General features: G+C 32.8%; 1 protein-coding gene across 6 annotated transcripts in view; it reads right to left on the bottom strand.

Moving 5' to 3' along the window:
* Window positions 1-21,743, bottom strand: part of LOC126880356 (leucine-rich repeat flightless-interacting protein 2) — a 188,299-nt gene that overhangs the window by 30,485 nt on the left and 136,071 nt on the right. For 5 of the 6 annotated variants that reach the window (XR_007696576.1, XM_050644173.1, XM_050644174.1 and 2 more), the window contains 3 exons: window positions 19,341-19,630; window positions 16,205-16,366; window positions 7,432-7,616 (listed from right to left, as the gene is read on the bottom strand). Coding sequence is in view for 5 of the 6 variants with exons in the window: in XM_050644173.1 (XP_050500130.1) it covers window positions 7,432-7,616; window positions 16,205-16,366; window positions 19,341-19,630 (637 nt within the window). In the remaining variant the exon portion in view is untranslated. Of the gene's footprint in view, window position 1; window positions 63-7,431; window positions 7,617-16,204; window positions 16,367-19,340; window positions 19,631-21,743 lie in introns of all 6 variants that reach the window. The other variant, XM_050644172.1, reaches the window with a different exon arrangement.

Below are 21,743 nucleotides of genomic sequence, written 5' to 3'. Positions count from 1 at the left end.
CCAAAAACATCTTAAATGCTTTCAGAAACATCAGTTGATAAATCAGTTAAAGAATTTGAATCCTGCAAATAAAAAGTAATAAAATATAAAATAAATAAAACAAGCATCTATGGTAATATATCTAGTACTACTGGTGTGCAACTATGCAATAATTCTAGTAACTACGTGTGCATTTTGGGCATTCATTCTTGAAAATCTATTAGAAAATTTATTTATAGTCAACCGAAGCCATATTTAAGACATCGAATGAGCTGCTAACAAAACAAAACTTATGTAGAAGACTGATACTAAGACGGAACTTGCGTACTAAAACAAGAAGTTCAACCTCATCGAATTACTACTTGTAAACTGATGTAGAACAACCTCCTGTTTTATCGGATATATTGCAATGTAACTTGGACATAGGCCTCTTCTATTTGTTTCCATTGATCTCTTCTGCGGTCTGCCCACGCCTCTATTGTTCTCATCACCAATTTATTATTCTCTTCGTCCATTTTCAGTCTCATCTCGAGCAACATGTCCAACCCATTGCCACTTGAGACTCACTTTATCTTCCATGACATCAGTAATTTTTGTTCTGTCATGATTTTCGTCACGACTTCTGAATCCGTTCTTTGATTTGTACTGAGCTGTCAATGAAAGACCATGGTCTCTTCTCTCAAGACTGACAAAACGAATCAAGTTTTAATACTATCGAAAGTCTTGAAAAAGTCAATAAATGCCATATGTAAGGGCACAATATATTCTGTGGTTTTTTCAATAAGTGTTCTGATGGTTTTCAGGTGATCAGTGGTAAAGTCTATACGATGTCAATTGGACCAAGTATAAAAACACAATTTGACACCAAGTGTCGACTTCTTCTGTAAAACATAGGCGGCACAATAGAAATTAAATAATAAACTATTACTTTTCAATTAAGGTCTAATATTTGTTAAACAGTAATAATTATATAAAATGAAAATAATATGTGAATAATTAATATCTAATATTGTTAATTATTCACATTTCTTTATGAAATTGACACAAAATATGATAAAAGTACATAAACACTATAGCCCAGTCAGGATTGCATTTGACCTTGCATTAGGAGCTGCCCCAAATTTTATTTTTCTTATCTTTAGGAGGGGTCAATAGTAGTGTAAATTTAAAATCTCGACTGAATTCTGCCGTTGCGTTAGTCGCCATCTTGATTTTAAACGAGAACCGTTTTTGCTCAATATCTCCGCCATTTTCAACTTTTTGACAAAAAGTAAGTATATCAACTAAAATTGTTGAAAATTTGATTTTCTATAATTTCTTTTATTACAACTTTTTTCGTGCGGTCGATATTTTCCGAGTTATGGGGGAAAATAGTGACAATTAGAGCATACTTATTGAATTATCTCGTTTATTATTAGTTTTCCGACAAAAATGTACCCATATAAAAATAGAGAGAATTAAATTCTACACAATTTTGATCTCTTTCATTTTTTTGCTAAAATCAGTATTTAAGGTAGTATGTATGCCGTAATAGCGCGACCGTAAGACCTGATTGATTTTATAGCAATGGTTTTTGTTCAATATCTACGCCATTTTCAACCAAAATTGCTCCAAATATGATTTGCTAAAATTTCTTTTTAACAGTTTTTTTATGCGGTTGATATTTTCCGAGTTAAGTGGGAAAATAGTAAAGAGTGGTGGGGGAAGCATAATTATTGAATTAAATCTTGTTTCCGAGCTGTCCCAAATTTTATAATTCTAACCTTTAGGGGAGATAAATGATAGTGTAAATTTAAAATCTCGACTGAATTCCGACAGTTGCATTAGTTCAGCTTTTCGACAAAAACATCATTCACATTCATATGTGACCACTGGTTTAATTACTGTTTTGTAGATTTTAAGCTTAGACTCACGATTCAGTAACTTACTTTTCATTCAAGTCTTTGTATGCATAAAAGCACTTATTACCGCTAAGAATCCGTGCTTGTATTGCTTGACTGATGTTGTTGTCATTTACTATTGAGCCTAGGTAGGGAAAAGTGGCGGCATATTCGTAGGTATGGTTGTCTACCTTCAGATTCTCATATTGATTCGATTTTATACACTCCATATATTTTGTTTTGCTTTCATTTATATGTAGACCAAACGTAGCAGCTTCATGTTTCAGCTCTATAGCTTTTTCGCTTAATACCCTTTTGTTGCAGCTTACATCATTAATTATGGCAATATCATCCGCATATGCGCAAATTTGCATAGATCTTGTATTAATACATCCGTTTATATCCAATTTTCTAACAACAGCTTCTAAAGTTAGATTAAAAAGTGTTGTTGATGAGGTATCACCTTGTCTAACTCCATTTTCTATATCAAATGCCTCTGTCATATCTCCATCCATTTTCACCATAGCTTTGGAACCCTCCAAAGTCATCCGTATAAGTTTAACTAACTTATTGGGTATCCCTAACATATATAGTTGTTGCTTTAACATCTTTTGTCGATCTACTCCATCAAACGCCTGTTTGAAATCGATATGCAAGTTGTAAATTATTGGTATATTATATTCAACACATTTTTTTATAGTATACTACATTATATTAGATCAAACTACTAAAATTTGTTCAGCGTATACTAACTGAAGATTAACATTATAGCATTGATTATAAAGCACCCACTGATATGTAGTTATTAATCAATGATTATAGTCAAAAAAATTCTATTGGTCACCGTGATGATTGCTATTTTAACAAAATTGCATTAATTACGATATCGAATAAGCAGACTGCGCAATTTCGCATCATCAAATCTGGCATAATATATGGGACATCCTGGATAAACGTATATTACAGTTATTAAAATTTAAAATTGATGATTAAAAGTACATAATACAGATGACATTTAATGTGCTTATTAATTAGAGGACTAAAAAAATCACACCACAATTTTAATATAAAAATAAAATAATAAATTGTAAGTCTATGACGACGACACTGTTTATATTGTGTTTATATTGCTTGCCGCCTTTGAAACATGAGAAGGCATTTTGGCAAGATAAGGCAAGATAACGATATGATTTGAGCGTAAGCTCTTCCGAAAAATTTGGCCAATTACACGTCAGTATTGCCCAATAAGATACGTTAAAATGTAATAAGCCACACCCGCATCCCTGTGGACTAATACAAGGAGTGATCAATTAATAAAATTGTACAAATGTTTATTCGCGGTGTGCAAGTACTTGGAAAGGGAAACGAGAAACGACCGTGCGCGAGTCGCGGAGAAATATTGCAACTATCTTAAATAATTCATATTGTCAATTGAAATTGTCAAATTGACGTATATTTCATACCTTCTGTCATTGACTTAGAAAAATTATATATTGCTCCACAATATTGATATGATATGCAATTATTATATAAAGGTAAATTTAATTAATTGTATTTTGCTTGCAATACTGCATTTTAATAACGGATTTTATTTACTACATACAATTGTTTACGTTTGCTAAACATAACCTGCATCTTATTTTTTTCTTCTTATTATTTTTTTGGACTATGGTCTTGACAATTATCCAGCAACCAGGACTAATATAATTGACCAATATAATTAAAAGTGCGAATAAAAGTACAGAGCGTAGAAATAGAGGTCGCTTTGCCGAACTTGCACGGTCCCAATAGGGTTTATCTTTATTTCTGTGCTCTCCTAGAATTACTGACCGGATCCAAAAAATGCGTCTGGTTCAATTGACATCGTATAGACTTTACCAAACCCTTGTCTAAATTCCGCCTGCTCAACCGGTTGATATAAATCAAGTTTTTATGTAATGCAGTTGTTTATTATTCTTGTTAATAATTTGTATAAGTGTGACAACAGACTTTTAGGTCTGTAGATTTGAATATTAGAGGTGTTCTATTTTTTGTGTAAGAGTATTTCTTCCATTTTCGTTTATCCTTAGTCATTGTCTTGTTCGCCATAAATTTAATCCGTTCTGGTTCCGAGGCAGTTTTGGTTCTGTGAGCCAAAAAAAAAAACAGTAACTGAATTTGTACAGACAAAGGGGATACCGACTGAGACATGGGAAACATATTTCAGAGAACTCTACAAAGATGAAGAAGCCAATGACGAACACCATTACAAAACAGAAGACAGGTATATCACTAAAGAAACAAGTAGAAGCGAGAATGAAGATCTTAAAGAATAGACGATCGCCAGGTACTGATGGAAAACAGAACGAACTGCTAAAATACGGCGGTCAGAATTGATACGAACTAATTTAAATACGAGACTAATTGTCTCACAGCACTGTTTAACAAAATCTTAGACAGAATAGAGATACCACAAGATTGGCACACCAGTATCACAATACCGATTTTTAAGAAAGGACAAAGATCATATCCGGACAACTACAGAGGAATAACTCTCTTAAATAAGACAATGACGCTATTCACAGGCATACTCAAGGATAAATTGGAATCACAGATAAAGAACAGAGAAGGACAGCAAGGATTCAAAAAAGACTGGTCGACGACGTTCGCAATATCGAAAGCATTTGACAGAATCAGACTTAGCGATATATTACAGAAAATGAAGCAAAAAGATTGACAACATTGTGGAATTCATAAAACAAATGAACAATAACAAAAAAATTAAAACAAATGACACCACTACGGTCAACATACCAACACCAGGGGGAATCAGGCAAGGAGACAGCCTCAGACCATTTATATTCAATATGCTAATGGATGATATAATAGAAGACGACTAGGATGCAGCCCTGATTGCAGAGGATGACCTACAGAGACAACTTTATCGATTCTACCAATAGACCAGGGCGCATCTGTAAAAATATTAGTACATTTGGACGTTGAGAGGTGACTCAAATTTTTTTGCAGAAATTTTTTGAAAATAACTCAAATAATAATATTTAAGTTATCCTCCCTCTCAAAAAGGTCCGGAACATTGTTTAAATAATCAAAATGTCAAAAAAAGAAGGAAAAATTCGATTTTTTTCTTCGTTTTTTGATTATAACTTTAAAAGTATTCATTTCCGAGAAAACTTGTACTGACATAAAAGTTGCGGAATTAAATTTCCTACAATAATGAATTAGTTAATAATTTAAAAAATAGTCACCCTTGTTGCAAAATAGCAATAATTGCGAAAAAACCATACAAAAATAAGTATTCACATTTTACGTTTTTCAACCATTTATGCTACACTTAGGACCTTCATATTTCACCCAGAACAATTTTATGATATCGTAACACAACACTGTAAATTTCATTAAGATCGGTTCAATAGATTGATTTTGCAAAATAAATTTTGCAATACAGCTTTCGCAAAAAAAATTCATTTTTTAAAAATGTTACAGGACTGAAAATAAAGCAGATAGCAAGTTGACATTTTTTTTTGCTTATAGAAGTGTACTACTGTACCTTTCATTTACAATTTGTAAAACTAAAATCGATTAACTACCACGGCGTCAGGAATTTTTTTTAAATAAACATTAATTATTGGTGCTACGCGCAGGACAGCGGATAGCTTGCTCTGATTGGGCATTCCAATGACCTTTGATAATGATTGTTACATTTTAATTTTTATTATATTTCGATATAAATAAATAAATTTGTTTATTGCAAAATAAAAACACATACTCTATCCTTTAAAATAACACTTTTTTTAGCAAAAACTTTCTTTGTTCATATATTTTAACTTAGAGAATAAAAGTTTATTATTTTTAAACATATGCAATTGTTTAAACAATATTTCACAAACAATAATACAATTAGTTTGATTTCTGTGGAATTAAAATATTAAAATACAACAAAATATAGAGTAAGAAAATAATATAATAGATAAAGATTGCAAGAAATTTTGGTGGAAATAAACTTGTGTGAATCGAACACAGCTGTCCTCCGCGTAGCACCAAAAATTAATGTTTATTTAAAAAATTTACTGACGCCGTGGTAATTAATCGATTTTAATTTTGCAAATTGCAAATGAAAGGTACAGTACACTTCTATAAGCAAAAAAAATTAAACTTGCTATCTGCTTTATTTTTAGTCCTGCAACATTTTAAATAAATGAATTTTTTTTGAGAAAGCTGGATTGCAAAATTTATTTTGCAAAATCTATTAAATTGATCTTAATGAAATTTACAGTGTTGTTTTACTATATCATAAAGTTTTTCTGGGTAAAATATGAAGGTCCTAAGTGTAGCATAAATGGTTGGAAAAACGTAAAATACGAATACTTGTTTTTGTATGTTTTTTTTTTTTTTGGCAATTATTGCTATTTTGCAACAAGGGTGACCATTTTTAAAATTTTTAACCAATTATATGTTGTAGGAAGCTTAATTACGCAACTTTTATATTAGTACAACTTTTCTCAAAATTGAATAGTTTTAAAGTTATAATCAAAAAACCCATAAAAAAATTGAATTTTTCCTTCATATTTTGACATTTTGATTATTTAAACAATGTTCCGGACCATTTTGAATGGGAGGAGAACTCATATATTATTATTTCAAATATTTTCAAGCAATTTCTGCAAAAAAAATTTGAGTCACCTCTCAACGTCCATCTCAAAACAGATGCGCCCTGGACTACAAGCATGTTGACGACTCAACATGAACATATGCACGCAGAAAACAAAATGCATTGCCACTGCGAAAGATCCAATTAGATGCAAGCTCTTGGTAGAGGGGAAAACCCATAGAACAGCTAAACCAGTTCAAATATCTAGGTATAGAGGGCAAATAAACAAGGCCACGGTCATGTCCGGATGTTAGAGATGTTACAGATGGATAACCCATATATGAGAATGGACAGAAAAGTTAGAATTTATAAAACTTTAACCTGTTATGACCCATGGTATTGAATCAAGAGTAAGAGAAGACACCAATAAAACCAAAAGCATGCTACGAACAGCCGAAATGAAGACACAAAAACAGCAATAGCAGGGAAGACAAGAAGGGATAGAATACAAAACAAGATGGGGTAGAGAAAGACGAAGAGAATGGTTCAGTCATGTAAAAAGAATGGAGGAGCACAGACTACCAAGAATTGCGCTAGAAGGAAAACCAGCTCGCAAGCGTCCACCGGGAAGGCCACCAAAAAGATGGAGAGATAGCTGGCAGTCTACATCTCAAGAAATACTTCAACGTCGGAATTAACAAATCGGAACAACATGTATAAGAAGAGAAGAAGTATTTCTTCGAGTAAATCATGTTTTATGTAAAACCCATGAATTATACTGGCAAATAAGTTTCTTTTCATGCAAATGTATTACAAATTTATTCATTACATATATTTCAAGAATAAAAGCTCACATATGGTAGTAGTGTGAAAAAGTAAACGATAAAAATATCAAAGTGCATTATTAAAAAGCACTACTCTAAAAACTGATCTAGTCTACTTAAAAGTCTAATGGAAAGAATGAAACTGCTTGTAGTTACTTACCTCCCGCTGCAATTTCCTCTTCTCGGCCTTAAGAACTTCTTCTGACTGTTCCGAGGTTTCAGCGGCAGTTTTGTACCTAATAACTTGGCTTTCTAGTCGTGCCACTGTCGCTTGAAGTGTTGCAACATCTTGTTCTGCTTTCTGAGCTCTAAACTTCCAATCCGACAATTGATTTCTCGCTTCTCCTAAAGCAAGAATGAAATATATTATTTAATTTATCCCTATGCCTAAATCCCGTTGGTTTATGTAGAAATAAGAAACATGCTGGTAGAGGTAATGGATTTTGACAAGAACTATGAATGATACTGATGCAGTACACAAATTTACGTGTTATTTACAAAGTCATAGCTCTTGTCAAAATTCATTACATCTAACATAAGAATTAGCTAGAATACTAGCGCATATAGGACAATTAGCAGAAGGTGAGTGCGCTAATAACCGGCAAAATAATGAAAAAGACGGAAAACATAATACGTTGTGTGATAAAAAGGGATGAAAAGAGGTGGGAAATTATCGATAGAATCCTATAGATTTACATTATATTGATAGTTTCCCCCCTTTAGACGTATTGGAGTCAATTTTAGGAGGACAATTTTGTCATAGTGATAGTTGCCAAACTCCTCCGATACATCTAAAAATGGGAAATTACCAATATAATGTAAATTTATAGAAATCCACAAGGAAAAAGTTTTCCTGCAGTTGGCTGTATACCATGTAATACAAAAAACAGTATATTTAAAATCCCTAAAAAGGGCTACATCACAAATACATAACTAGTTTTCGACTGGTTTACCAGTCATCATCAGTGCTTACCTAAAATGAATATAACCAGATAAAATAATGCAAAGATTGAAATTTTGACTACGGTTAAAAAAGCTGTCGGTTATACTCACGTTAAGTTTATACATCCTAACCACCAAAACATAGTTTTACAAAAATATGAGGGTCAAAGCCCTATAAACATGGTCCGTTAAGGAAACATCGGTTTAAAATGCAAAATAAAGCATGGATGTTTTAAATATTCTCAAAATGCCCCAGGTAACATCTGAGCTGAAGTGTGACTTGATTACATGATGGAAGACAGGCAGCAAGTGACAGTGACAAAGAGTTGGATGTAGACCTCCGAACGTTGACAGGACAGAAATGACAGTTCCACAGGAAGTTGAAAAATTAGCCTGTCATATTTAAAGACTATGGTGTATAGATGTTAAAACTAGAAATGATGTAACAACACACTCCATTGTGAAAATTGTCATTTAAAATTCAGTAAACTAGATTTTGTAATTAAATATTGTGTTTACGTATACTGTCAGTAGAGGTAGGCAAACCTCATTACACAGATTTATTGACAGTTGTTAGTACATATTTATATAAGTTTAAAAAGGAAATCACAATGGGGGTAACTGATGTGTAAAATGTGTTAAATAATCTAGGAGGATGTATCGTTAAGAGAGTACAAGCTCAAACTTAGGCAACCACTTCTTAAAGCCTCTGCAGGCTGCCCGGATCTCTAGGTCCAGAAACCAAAACCGTCGTGAGATGATGATAGTAGGAACTGGGGGTATGGAGTGTCTGTGAGAGAAATTAATGAGAGAAGAACAGGAACGGGACCCAGAAAGAAAATTAAGATTGATATTGTTATAGATGAGTGTTAAGTTGGTAATGACAGATTGAGAAGGTAGGGTGAGAATAGACCTATGTAGAAATATGATGACAGGTTGTATGTAGATGAAAATTTATTTAATGAGGATGTATGTGGATGATGATGTCAATAATTTATATATATGTTATGGATAGATAAAAGTGATTCGATGGCTGAAGATGAAAAAGAAATATTGTGGCTAGTACCAGATGAATTATACTGTGAATATGAACAAAGCAGTGTACCACCCCTAGGTTTCACCCTACCTTACACTGCTTTTTTCATATTCACAGTATAATTCATCTGGTACTAGCCACAATATTTCTTTTCATCTTCAGCCGTCAATCACTTTTATCAATCCATAACATATATATAAATTATTGACATCACCATCCACATACATCCTCATTAAATAAATTTTCATATACATACAAGCTATCATCATATTTCTACATAGGACTATTCTCACCCTACCTTCTCAATCTGTCATTACCAACTTAACACTCATCTATAACAATATCAATCTTAATTTTCTTTCTGGGTCCCGTTCCTGTTCTTCTCTCATTAATTTCCCTCACAGACACTCCATACCCCCAGTTCCTACTATCATCATCTCACGACGGTTTTGGTTTCTGGACCCTTAGATATCCGGGCAGCCTACAGGGGCTTTAAGAAGTGGTCGCCTAAGTTTGAGCTTGTACTCTCTTAACGATACATCCTCCTAGATTATTTAAGACATTTTACACATCAGTTACCCCCATTGTGATTTCCTTTTTAAACTTAACCCCCATTGTGATTTCCTTTTTAAACTTAATCCCCATTGTGATTTTCACAATGGAGTGTGTTGTTACATCATTTCTAGTTTTAACATCTATACACCATAGTCTTTAAATATGACAGGATAATTTTTCAACTTCCTGTGGAACTGTCATTTCTGTCCTGTCAACGTTCGGAGGTCTACATCCAACTCTTTGTCACTGTCACTTGTCAATCTTTCACCATGTAATCAAGTCACACTACAGCTCAGATGTTACCTGGGGTATTTTGAGAATATTTAAAACATCAATGCTTTATTTGGCATTTTAAACCGATGTTTCCTTAACGGACCATGTTTATAGGGCTTTGACCCTCATATTTTTGTAAAACTATATTTTGGTGGTTAGGATGTATAAACTTTACGTGAGTATAACCGACAGCTTTTTTAACCGTAGTCAAAATTTCAATCTTTGCATTATTTTATCTGGTTATATTCATTTTAGGTAAGCACTGATGATGACTGGTAAACCAGTCGAAAACTAGTTATGTATTTGTGATGTAGCCCTTTTTAGGGATTTTAAATATACCTTTTATACAGGATTTGCTGTTTTTTTTTGTAAATTTATAGGTTTCTATTGATACTTTCCCACTTCTACTAGTTTCATATCTTTTTATTTCACGACGTATTATGTTTTCCACCTTTTGTGATATTTTTCCGGTTCTTAGTGTACTCATTACTGTATAGACAATGCGATCCTTATAATTTAGAAAACAGTTTTGCAGACAGTCAATCTGCCTCGTTTAGATAATCAATTTTGCATTATTAATTTAGAATTTAAATACTGTGGGTAAAAATAAATTTGACAGTGCTACTACGAAATAGTTAAGTTGGTTTAAATTTAATTTATTGGCCAGATAAGAAAATTGAATAAAGTTAAAAGTAAAGGTAACCAATCAATACAAATTTTTAATCGACCATAGAGAATAAAATGCATTTAACCTTAAATAGAACCTTAAGGTACGATTTCGACAACGACTGCAGACGGCAGTTACAGTTGTCATCATGACAGACGTCATTACTTTGCACTATTAATTTGTATAATAATTATTATTAGCAACTGACGTTCTGCCGGACAGCAGGTGCAGTCCGATGTCGGAATAAGTCTCATACAAATTAATAGTGCAAAGTAGTGATGTCCGTCACGGCGACAACTGCAACTGACGTCTGTAGTTGCCGTCTGCCGTCGTTGTCGGAATAGAACATCTCTTTAAAGAGTTTAAAGAGAGCATACAGTATAAAATGCAAATTTAAAAAGTATATGAAATATGGCGTTTTATGAAAAGAACAGTATAATAAAAAAATATAAGAAAATATAACAGAGCTAATATAAATACTCGTAAAATATACGCACTAGATCCAAGATATAAAGATCATTTATAGGATAATACTTGTATAATAATTACCACATGCCTTTTTCATAGAATAATACCACACATGCAGTATAATAAGAATATATTTAAAATTGTAGATTAAGAAAGGATTACGTAAATTAGAAATACGAAAGTAAATTAGATACTAAATATAGTTTTTCCACTGTATCTTTTCCAATGCATGAAGTTATTCACGAATTAATTTTTATACTAGATCTCTTTTTTACTCCCAGAAACTAGTATCGCAAAATTAAGCCGCTTGTCCATAGTATGCAACAATAAGTTAAACAAGGATAATCAATACGGCATGTCTTTGATACCTTGTCTAGTATGCATTTTGACATTTTTGTGTTTATTAGTTTATTTTAATTTATTGTTTATTTGGTTTTTCAAATGATTTAACTTTTAGTATTTGTGTATGTCATTTTAATTTTAAATTGCCAGCATAATTGTTAGAACGACTAAATGTTGCTCTTTTAATGTGATTACTTCCGGTAAGTACCTATTTTACGCAAATGTGACAAGTAATATTTTTTAACCTAAAAATTGTCATTATACTACATGAGTGTGGCTATAGTTCTGTCAAATGGAAACGTATTTGTTTATTTTTGAGATTACTTTAACTTTTTGTTTTTTTTTGTAATTTATTTATTACCGTTCTATATTATTTATCTTTATACTAGTAATAGTCGTTATGATGTTCAAGCTGTGTAATGGTGAGTCCATCAATCTCCTCAATAGTGACAAAAGATTAAACACTTCAATAAAATAACTTTGTAAAATACGTCCACGGAATAATAGCCATTTCCTAATTATTACCACTGACAGTATGTATCAATGATTTTACACATACATCGACGTACGTTACACTTAGGGTCGGTTGTTCGAACGCTAATCAACAATGATCATTATCAAATAATTAATTACTCTCAATGTCAATTGTTAAAACATAATTAATTACAATTCTGAGACTATAATCAATTAATATAACAATAATTATTAACATAATTAATAATAAATCTCATAATTGTAATTAATTATGTTTTCAGCAACCCAAACAAAGTTGACATTGACAGTTTTGGTGACAGTAATTAAATATTTAATAATGCTCATTGTTGATTAGCGTTCGAACAACCGGCCCTAAATGTTTTGATTTAATTTGTTTGAAAATGAATCATGACGTTTGAGCAAAGATAAAATGGAACAACTATGACAATATTCTATCTTACGAGTCTAAGCTTAAATATTGCATTTTTATGAGACGATATATTTATCTTAAAGAAGTTTTTCTTGGAGATTTCTTTTAACATTTTATATTTCTTTATATAGAGTTGACATAGTGACATTGTTGCCAGATTGTTGTTACAGAAATTTTATTTTATCTTTTACTTTAATCATCACAAGGCCGAAAGAACTAGGAGAAGGATACAAATTGTGGTATGTAGGAAAAAATAACACTAGGAATGGAGTTGGTATAATTGCCGAAACTGAAATAAATAATAATGTCAGTGAAATTTATACTTGATGAAAGAAATGTTGATTCTTCTGAATAAGCTCCTCAAGTCGGTCTGGGTGATAATGAAAGAAACGATTTCTACGATCAATAAGAAGATACTCAACTTCAAGGTATTTCATCAGAAGATGGTCTCGTGTGGCTCACATTTTTCAATCATACACAATGCGTATACAACAAACAATATACAAACAAAATACACACACTCACACAATCACATGAAGCACATATAAATAATGCAGAAAGTCACCGAATAATCAGAATTTGATGCACCATATAGACCGGGAGATATTATACAGAAGTTCAGCCACGATTTTCTAAGTCCTGCCTTTTGCAACAGTGGAAGGGTAGACGAGGTACTTACAATTCCACAAATTTCCTGTGACATTTTCCTGTAAAAATTAGAGTTTCCCAAAAAATAAAAATAGGGTTTTGCGATGAATTTCCGAGTCCTGCCATATCCGTAGAATGACAGGATACTATGGATTTTACGAAGAAAATTTTTTGGGCAGGAGGGTTGCAAACGGGCCAACGGAGTATATTATGTATACAAACATGTTAGGAAAATAATGAAATTTTCATGATTTTCTGGGTCCTGCCAATTAAATAAATTAAACATATTTATTTCAAAATGATCAAAAAAAAATGTTGGCATGACGTCTCCTACTGTTTAAGTATACTTGTCCATTGGAAAATTATGCGCAAAATTTTTACCCCGATTCCGTGATTTTCTGAGTCCTGCCTTTAAAAAGTTATAATACTCAAATGCAATCCATACTTTTTCGGTGCTCGGCAGGAAGGTTAAACGGTTCTTGTAAGACGGTAAGAGTCCTAGATTTGTAAGAAATTTCGTGAAAAATTCCACGATGTTCTGAGTCATGCCATTTTGCATATGTTTCAAGAATCTTAATATAAGTCTATTTACAAAGAGGCAGGATGGTTTTATAGTTATTTTTTATACAGGGTGGGGCATTAGTGTGACAAGTCCAATTACTCGTTTGTCGTAAGAGATACGAAAAAAAGTTATTTAGGTAAAACTTTTGGCAAAAAGAGGATCATAATTTAAAAATATTTTCTAATATACAGGGCTACCCGTATTGACAGGGTGACACAAACTTATGTTTTTTTAAACGGAACACCCTGTATATAATTTTAAGATTCCTAAGATAATTTTAAGACAATTTTATCACAATTTACATAATCCAAAAAGTTTTCCTAAGGGAGCTAGAGCTCTTTGAAGATGGCGCCTTGTAATTAGATTTTTTTTATCTCCAGAACGCTTCCATTTCGATAGACAAAAACTGGTCCGCCTTTGTATCTTCCAGAGATAAATCGATTCCATTAATTGCGAATCTCTAGTACCGGTCATAGGAGTCCGTTTCGGGTAGGGCAACGGTTATTTTATCGCAAAACTTTTTTGCCTTTAACTTTTAAGCATTTTTGACACTATATTATTAAATTGTAAGGCATTCTAGTACTAAACGGTACTCTTGCTTTAAGTCGGTAGGATGCACCGTTTTCTAGAAAAATCAATTTCAAAAATTTTCGTATTTTGAATTTAAGAAAAATTTGAAAAAATAAAAAAACGGTGTATTTACCGATTTAAAGCAAGAGTAACTTTTAGTACTAGAATACCTCATAATTTAATACTCTACTGTCAAAAATGCTTAACAATTAAAGCAAGTTATGAGATTTCGTTGATCTACCCAAGACGGACGCCTATGACCGATACTAGAAATTGACAATTTATAAAATATTCATCTCTGAAAGAGAAATAAACGTACCAGTTTTCGTTTTTCTAAATAGTTTTTCTTTATTTTTTTTTCCAAATTCAAAAACCGAAAAATTTTTTAAATCGATTTTTCTAGAACACGGCGTATCCTACCGACTTAAAGCAAGAGTACCTTTTAGTACAAGAATACACCATAGTTTAATAATCCAGTGTCAAAAATGCTTAAAAGTTAAACACAGAAAAGTGATACGATAAAATATCCGTTTCCCTACCCTAAACGGACGCCTATGACCGGTACTAAAAATTGACAAATGATGGAATCGATTTATTTCTGGAAGATAAATAGGTGTACCAGTTTTCGTTTTTCTAAATAGAAGTGTTCTGGAGCTATTTAAAAAAACGAATTAGAATACGCCATCTTTAAAGAGCTCTAGCTTCCTTGGGAAGCATTTTCGGACGAGGTGAATTGAGTTAAATTTTCTTAAAATTATCTGAGGAATCTACGGGCTTCGACTGTTAGAAGAGTTTCTGGACACCCTGTATAATAGGTACAATCCCTACTATAACCAATTAATTGTAAAATTATTGATTTTCTTCCTATTACTTTTATTACGTTTACTTAGATACAAATATGATCTAATCGCTTAAAATAAATAGGTTACAGTTTGGTATTAGATTTGAAAGGTGTGTAAAAATCCGAGATATTACTCAGGAAAATAATATTTAATACCGTACGATTCTTTTAACGATGTAAAAATTAATTTTTATATCTTTGCGGTTATCCTGCCACGTTGTAAACGGTTTTAGATTAGTGTTTTTTAAGCATACTTGACATGGCATAACTCAGAAAATTGTGGTGATATGAATATGTTTGTATAACAAATTGCAATAATTTTACTGACTTAAAATTTTATTTTTATATACGAAATAACTACACAACCATCCTGCCTCTTTGTAAATAGCTTTATATTAACATTCTTGAGATATGTCCATAATGGCATGACTCAGAAAATCGTGTAACTTTCCACGAATTTTCTTACACATTTTTAACTATGTGCAGTAAAAAAGGTGTAACTAAACATCCTGCCATTTTGAAGAATGTCTACTTAAATTATTTATTTTATAATACAATTTATTTTATGACTCAGAAAATCACGGAACCAGGGTGAAAATTTTCCACAGAATTTTCCAAGGGACAAGTGCAGCTAAACATTAGGAGACGTCATGCCAACATTTTTTTCGATCATTTTCAAATAATTATGTTTAATTTATTAAGTTGGAAGGACTCAGAAAATTATGAAAATTTAATTATTTTCATTACATGTTCGTATATCCATATACACTCTTAGTCCTCTTGCAACACTCGTGCCCAAAAAATTTTCTTAATAAAATTGATAGTATCCTGTCATTCTATGGATAGGGCAGGACTCAAAAATTCATCGCAACTTTACATTTTTTTCCTCGTGGAAAATCTAATTTTCCCGGGAAAATGTCACAGGAAACCCGTGGATTTTTCCATAAATTGTAAGTACCTTTTCTAACCTTGCAGTATTGCAAAGGGCAGGACTTAGAAAATCGTGGTTGAAGTTCTGTTAATATCTCCCGGTTTAATAGGGCATAAAGTATCCATCCTCAGATCTCTTCAACCAAAGCATGGCTGTAGTCTACAGCCAGTAATATTAATATCACTAGTACTTACTTTGAATATCGTCATAATCATAGTCAGAAGAGGGTCCATTCAAGATGCCACCCGAACTTATTTTCCTCCTTTTATTTTTTTCTTCTTCTAATTCTAGTTTTAAATGGCTAATTTGATCTTGAAGTTCGTTTTTCTCTTTAAGGAACCGAGATAACCGTACATCTAAAAATAAAAAGCAAAAAGTTTAAGAACACATACATGAAAACAGTACATTTTAGTTGAACTGTCACAGGGGGCATCACTTGTGATGGAGGTATAACCTTCGGATGACCAAGCGGGGGAAATTGTGACCCCAGCGTATGTTTTTCTTTAATAAATTCAAAAGTATTTTCAATTTTTAACTCATTATTTTTTTATTTGACTTTAATATCATTCTAGATATCCTCATATTTTGAAATAAAAAAAATTCTCTATATTTTACGAATAAAAAATATATTCTGAAGTTGATGTTTAGTAAAATACCGTCTATTATGTTTAATTCCAAGTAGTTTTACGCTAATGACATCGACTTTGCAAAGTAACAAGACACTTACTCAACATACACACTACACATGACACTAATACTCATGTTGTAAGTGGCTGAATGACAAAGTCCATGCAAACAAAAAAAACTTCATTTTTTTGTTAATTGTCATTTTTGACTTGGGGTCATTTTTCCCTCCCTTGGTCATCCGTGTAACAAAAAAAGGTTGGTCATCGGAAGGTTAAGATAGACAAAATTACCTCTCTCCCAGAATTCAACTGTTTTATTTTTTTACGTTCTATCTGATTAAAAAATCAGACTCACCGCAAAGTTTGCTCACCACCCCTCTCTCTAACTGAAAAACTTCACTTTTTTTAGGCATAGTTGAGGATTTTACAAAACATGTCTATTTTTTATAGACCCGTAAGTTGAGTATTCTATTAGCCTTGCGACATCCAATATTGGACATAGGCCTCCCCTTCGCTCCTCCATATTTCTCTATCCTGAGCCATGTGCATCCATTTTGAGCCTGCTTGATGTTTTAGGTCATCTACCCATCTCATCTGTGGTCTTCCTCTCTTTCGTTTATATGTCCATGGTCTCCACTCTGTAATAATTTTATTCCATCTTTCGTCTTTTTGTCTAATCGTATGAACGGCGAATTTCCATTTTAGTTTAGCTAGCTGTTTGAAGAGTAGCATCTTTAACTTTTGTGATATTTCTTACCCAGGAATTCATTTTTCTATCTGACAGTCTTACGTTGATCATTTGTCTTTCCATTGCTCTTTGTGTTTTCGCAATTCTGTCCATATTCGCTTTTGTGAACGTCCGTGTTTGACATCCATATGTAAGGACCGGAAGAATACATTGGTCGTAGATTTTCGTTTTTAGATATTGAGGGTATTTTTTATTCTTCAATATGAAGCTGAGCTTACCAAACGAGGCCCACGCTAACTTCGTTCGTCTCTTTATTTCTGCTGTTTGGTTGTCTCTATTCAATTTTATTATTTGTCCCAAGTATATGTATTCATTCACTTCCTCTATTTGGTTTTGTTTAACTACGATTCTTAACTCATCCTCTTGATTTGGTATCACTTTTGTTTTGCTGTAGTTCATATTTAATCCAACTTTACTGGCTTCGTGGTCTAGTTGTTGTATCATTATTTGTAGTTGTTCCTTGTCTTTAGCGATAATGACGATATCGTCAGCGTATCTAGGTGATTTAAGTATTGGCCGTTAATGATTAGTCCAAATTCTTCCCATGGTAATCTCTTGAAAATATCTTCTAGAGCTTCGTTGAAGAGCTTCGGCGAAATCGTATCTCCCTGTCTAACGCCCCTTTTGATTGTGTATTCTGTTCAAGTTTTTTTTTTAAATGGCTTTGGCAGAGCCAATTAGCCAGACTTGTTTCTGATTGATTGTAGATTCAGTCATAAATTTCTTATAACATAAGTACATTCTACAATTTTATTTTTATAGATACATTGGTACATTGTGTAGCTTTTTTTTTATTTTGTTTTTTTTTTTAGTTATTTTACTGTGTTTTTTTTTAATATATATTTTATTTTGTGCGAAACACTTTTTTTTACTTCTTTTTTTTTCCTATTCTTTTTTATTTTTGTTCCTTTTTTTTCTTTTTTTTTCTGTTCAAGTTGGATCCTAGTTGTGGCCTTACTGTATATATTAGAGATTAGTTCTGTATACTTGTAATCTACTCTGCTATTGTGTAGTGATTGTTTCACTGCCCAGTGTTCTATGGAGTCGAATGCCTTTTCAAAATCTATAAATGCCATATATATGGGTATTTGGTATTCATTTATTTTCTCAATAAGTTACTTCATTGTCAGTAGGTGATCACATGTACTGTAGCCTTTTCTGAATCCTGCCTGTTCTTTGGTCTGATAATTGTCGAATTAGTTGAGTATACATAACTTAAAAATGCATTATTTTTTTGGGATAACTTTAAGTGTAATTAATTTTATCCTTAAGGTGCGCTAGCTTCAACAACTCTAAAAGACTGATTTCTTAGGGTTTTGTGGATTTTTTGTATTTTATAGACTTCAAAATATGTGAGATCAAGTTTTTTTATAGGTTATATATTTTATAATTTGGAGTAACTGAGTCCTATAGGACAATCCAAAATTAGGCTAAACAGCTCTAGATGACATGCTATTAATAGTAGAAAAAAAACCAGTGATGGATTTCTCGAATACCAAGTAAAGTGTTCAATTGCTGAAATCAGCAGAGACGACCATTGGAAGTCAATCCAAGTAGAAAAGGTGGCGGGTGTCGAGTGTCCCAGAATGCCAGATAAAAAAATTAACCGTTATTTGTTTGTCCTATTAAAAAGGTTTGTTTGTGAAGCACATACAAAAAAAACATAAGAGTCACTGAAGGTAACAAAAAAGATTATTATTGCTACTTTTCTTATAAAACAATAGGAGTATTGTTTTAAATTTTACTTATATTTTATAATATTTCATTAAAATGGAATGTGTATTTCATTTTTACGTGTAATAAATATGATTTAGAATCAAAATAACTCTTATCAGAAATTTAAAATTACACGTAAAAATTAAAAAATGTATAGGGTCCCTATAGGAGCCACTTTCAAGTGTTTACGTTGATTTTAAAGAAAAGGATTTTAAAGGTTCGAATATAAAAAAATATTACCTAAACTTCCATCTCCTGCAGTTTCTAACAAATGAGCATTTTCCACACTAACTAAAGCCTTCTTCGGTGGATGTTGTACTTCTTCATCGTCATCATCAGGCGATGCATCATCACCCACTATCACTAGCCCCTTTTCTGATATTAGTCGATCTCGTTCTTCGAGTTCGTACCTCGTCACTGCTAAATCTTCTTTTAATTTAGCACAAATACTTTTTAAAGTTTGGTGTTCTCGACATTTCTCTCGGTGCTCCCTTTTAAGTTGAGAATGTTCCTCTTCTAATTCTTCCAGTCTGTAAAAACAACATAATTATAACAAATTTAAAATTTTTAATAGTGTCTTCTTTAATTACATAGTAAATCCAAGAAAAATACATTTGTGCTTAGTCTCTAAAGTATATAATATTCAGTTGTTGTCCTACAGATGGAACGGATAACGAAAAACAGAAATATGAGTAAGTGACAGTGGCGTAGCTAGCCCCACAGGGGCCCCCTATCAAAGTTCGTCCACGCTTTTCCACGACTGATATGGGGTAGTGTTCAAACAATGTTCAACAAAAGCAGCAAAAACGCCTGTATAGAATAGAATAGAAATATGTATACTTTATTGTCACTGAAAATTTTACAATTTTATAGACAAAGTGTAGGTACAAAGAGTAGGAAAAAAAACAACAAATACAGTTTACTGAAATTACACAAATCGTCATTATTATTACAAAATAAAAGATAATGAAATAAAACAAAAGAATACAGGGTGTTATATTAATAATTGGAAATATTAAAACTGTAGATTCCTGGGCTCAAAATATTACGGTTTAACACAAATCACATCCGAAAAGGCTTCCTAAGGGAGCTGGAGCTCTTTGAAGATGGTGCCTTTTAATTAGTTTTTTTTGAAATACCTCTAGAGCACATCTATTTAGAAAAACTAAAGCTGGTACGGTTATTTATCTTCCAGAGATGAATCTATTTCATAAATTGCGAATTTCTAGTACTCGTCATATGCATCCTCTTTGGGTAGGGCAACGGTTATTTTATCGCATATCTTTTTTGTCTTTAACTTTTGAGCATTTTTACACTAGATTATTAAATTGTGTGGTATTCTAGTACTAAAAGTTATTTTTACTTTAAGTCGGTAGGATACACCGTTTTCTAGAAAAATCGATTTGAAATTTTTTCGTTTTTTGAATTTGATCAACATTTAAAACGGACATAGAAAATCTTTAGCGAAAAGTAAGAACACATCTCACAAAGACACAAAAACACCATCCTAAAAGTGCAGTAGAAAGAACGACATTACCACGGAATTTAGGAGGAAGAGGACTTATAGATATAGGTGAGCAATTAGATAAACAAACTGCCAATTTAAGAACTTATTTTCAGATGCAGGCTGAGACATCTACTCTACATCGCGCTGTCTGCGCAGTAGATGACACAACACCGATCAAACTAAGGGAACCAGAAATGCGCATAAACTACCTTATTAATGACGAAAAAATGCATACCTGGATGGGTAAACCTCTGCACGGACGACATTCCAATGAGGTCAGCCAAGATTATGTCGACAATATAGCGTCGAACTACTGGTTGACATCAGGAAAGATGTTCCCCGAAACGGAAGGTTTATTACTGACCATTCAGGTTAAGGTTATACCAACCAGAAATTACCTGAAATATATCATCAAAGACCCTCAGGTTCAAAACGACAGATGCCGATATGGATGTCAAGCCCAAGAAACCATCCAACATATTACCGAGGGCTGCCAGGCATTTGTTGTAACTGAATACAAGGAACGGCATGACTCAGTTGGAAAGATCCTTCATCAAGAGATAGCTATCAAACTAGGACTTCTCCAAGCGGACCATCTCCCATAATATCAATACGTCCCTGAGAGTATGCTTGAGAATGACAACTATAAGCTATACTGGGACCGCACTGTGCTCACAGACCAAACAGTGGCACATAATAGACCAGATGTCGTATTAATCAATAAATTAACGAGACAAACAACACTCATTGTTGTGGCGATTCCTAACAACAATAATCTACGTACTAAATTTACTGAAAAGATCGCCAAGTACAGAAATCTGGAAATTCAAATACGGAGACAATGGAAAATGCAAAGTACCCAGACAATACCGATTATTATGTCTACTACTGGAGTCATTCCGAAGAACCTCCTCGAAAGCATAAAAAAGCTGGGTCTCAATGAACATCTTTATAAGACCATGCAGAAAGCTGTACTACTGGGCGACGGCCAGAAGTGTACGAAAATTTTTGGGAGATACACCTGCATACCAAGTCACCTAGGGCTCGATAACATGGAAGAGTCCCAGAGCTCAATCCTTTTGACACCGTAGGTATATGGGATGAGTCAATTTTCCCCTTAGAGGGAGTGTGAGCCG

The sequence above is a fragment of the Diabrotica virgifera genome, chromosome 2 (assembly GCF_917563875.1).
Source record: "Diabrotica virgifera virgifera chromosome 2, PGI_DIABVI_V3a".
Lineage (NCBI taxonomy): Eukaryota > Metazoa > Arthropoda > Insecta > Coleoptera > Chrysomelidae > Diabrotica > Diabrotica virgifera.
This window is presented reverse-complemented; position numbering and strand designations above follow the sequence as displayed.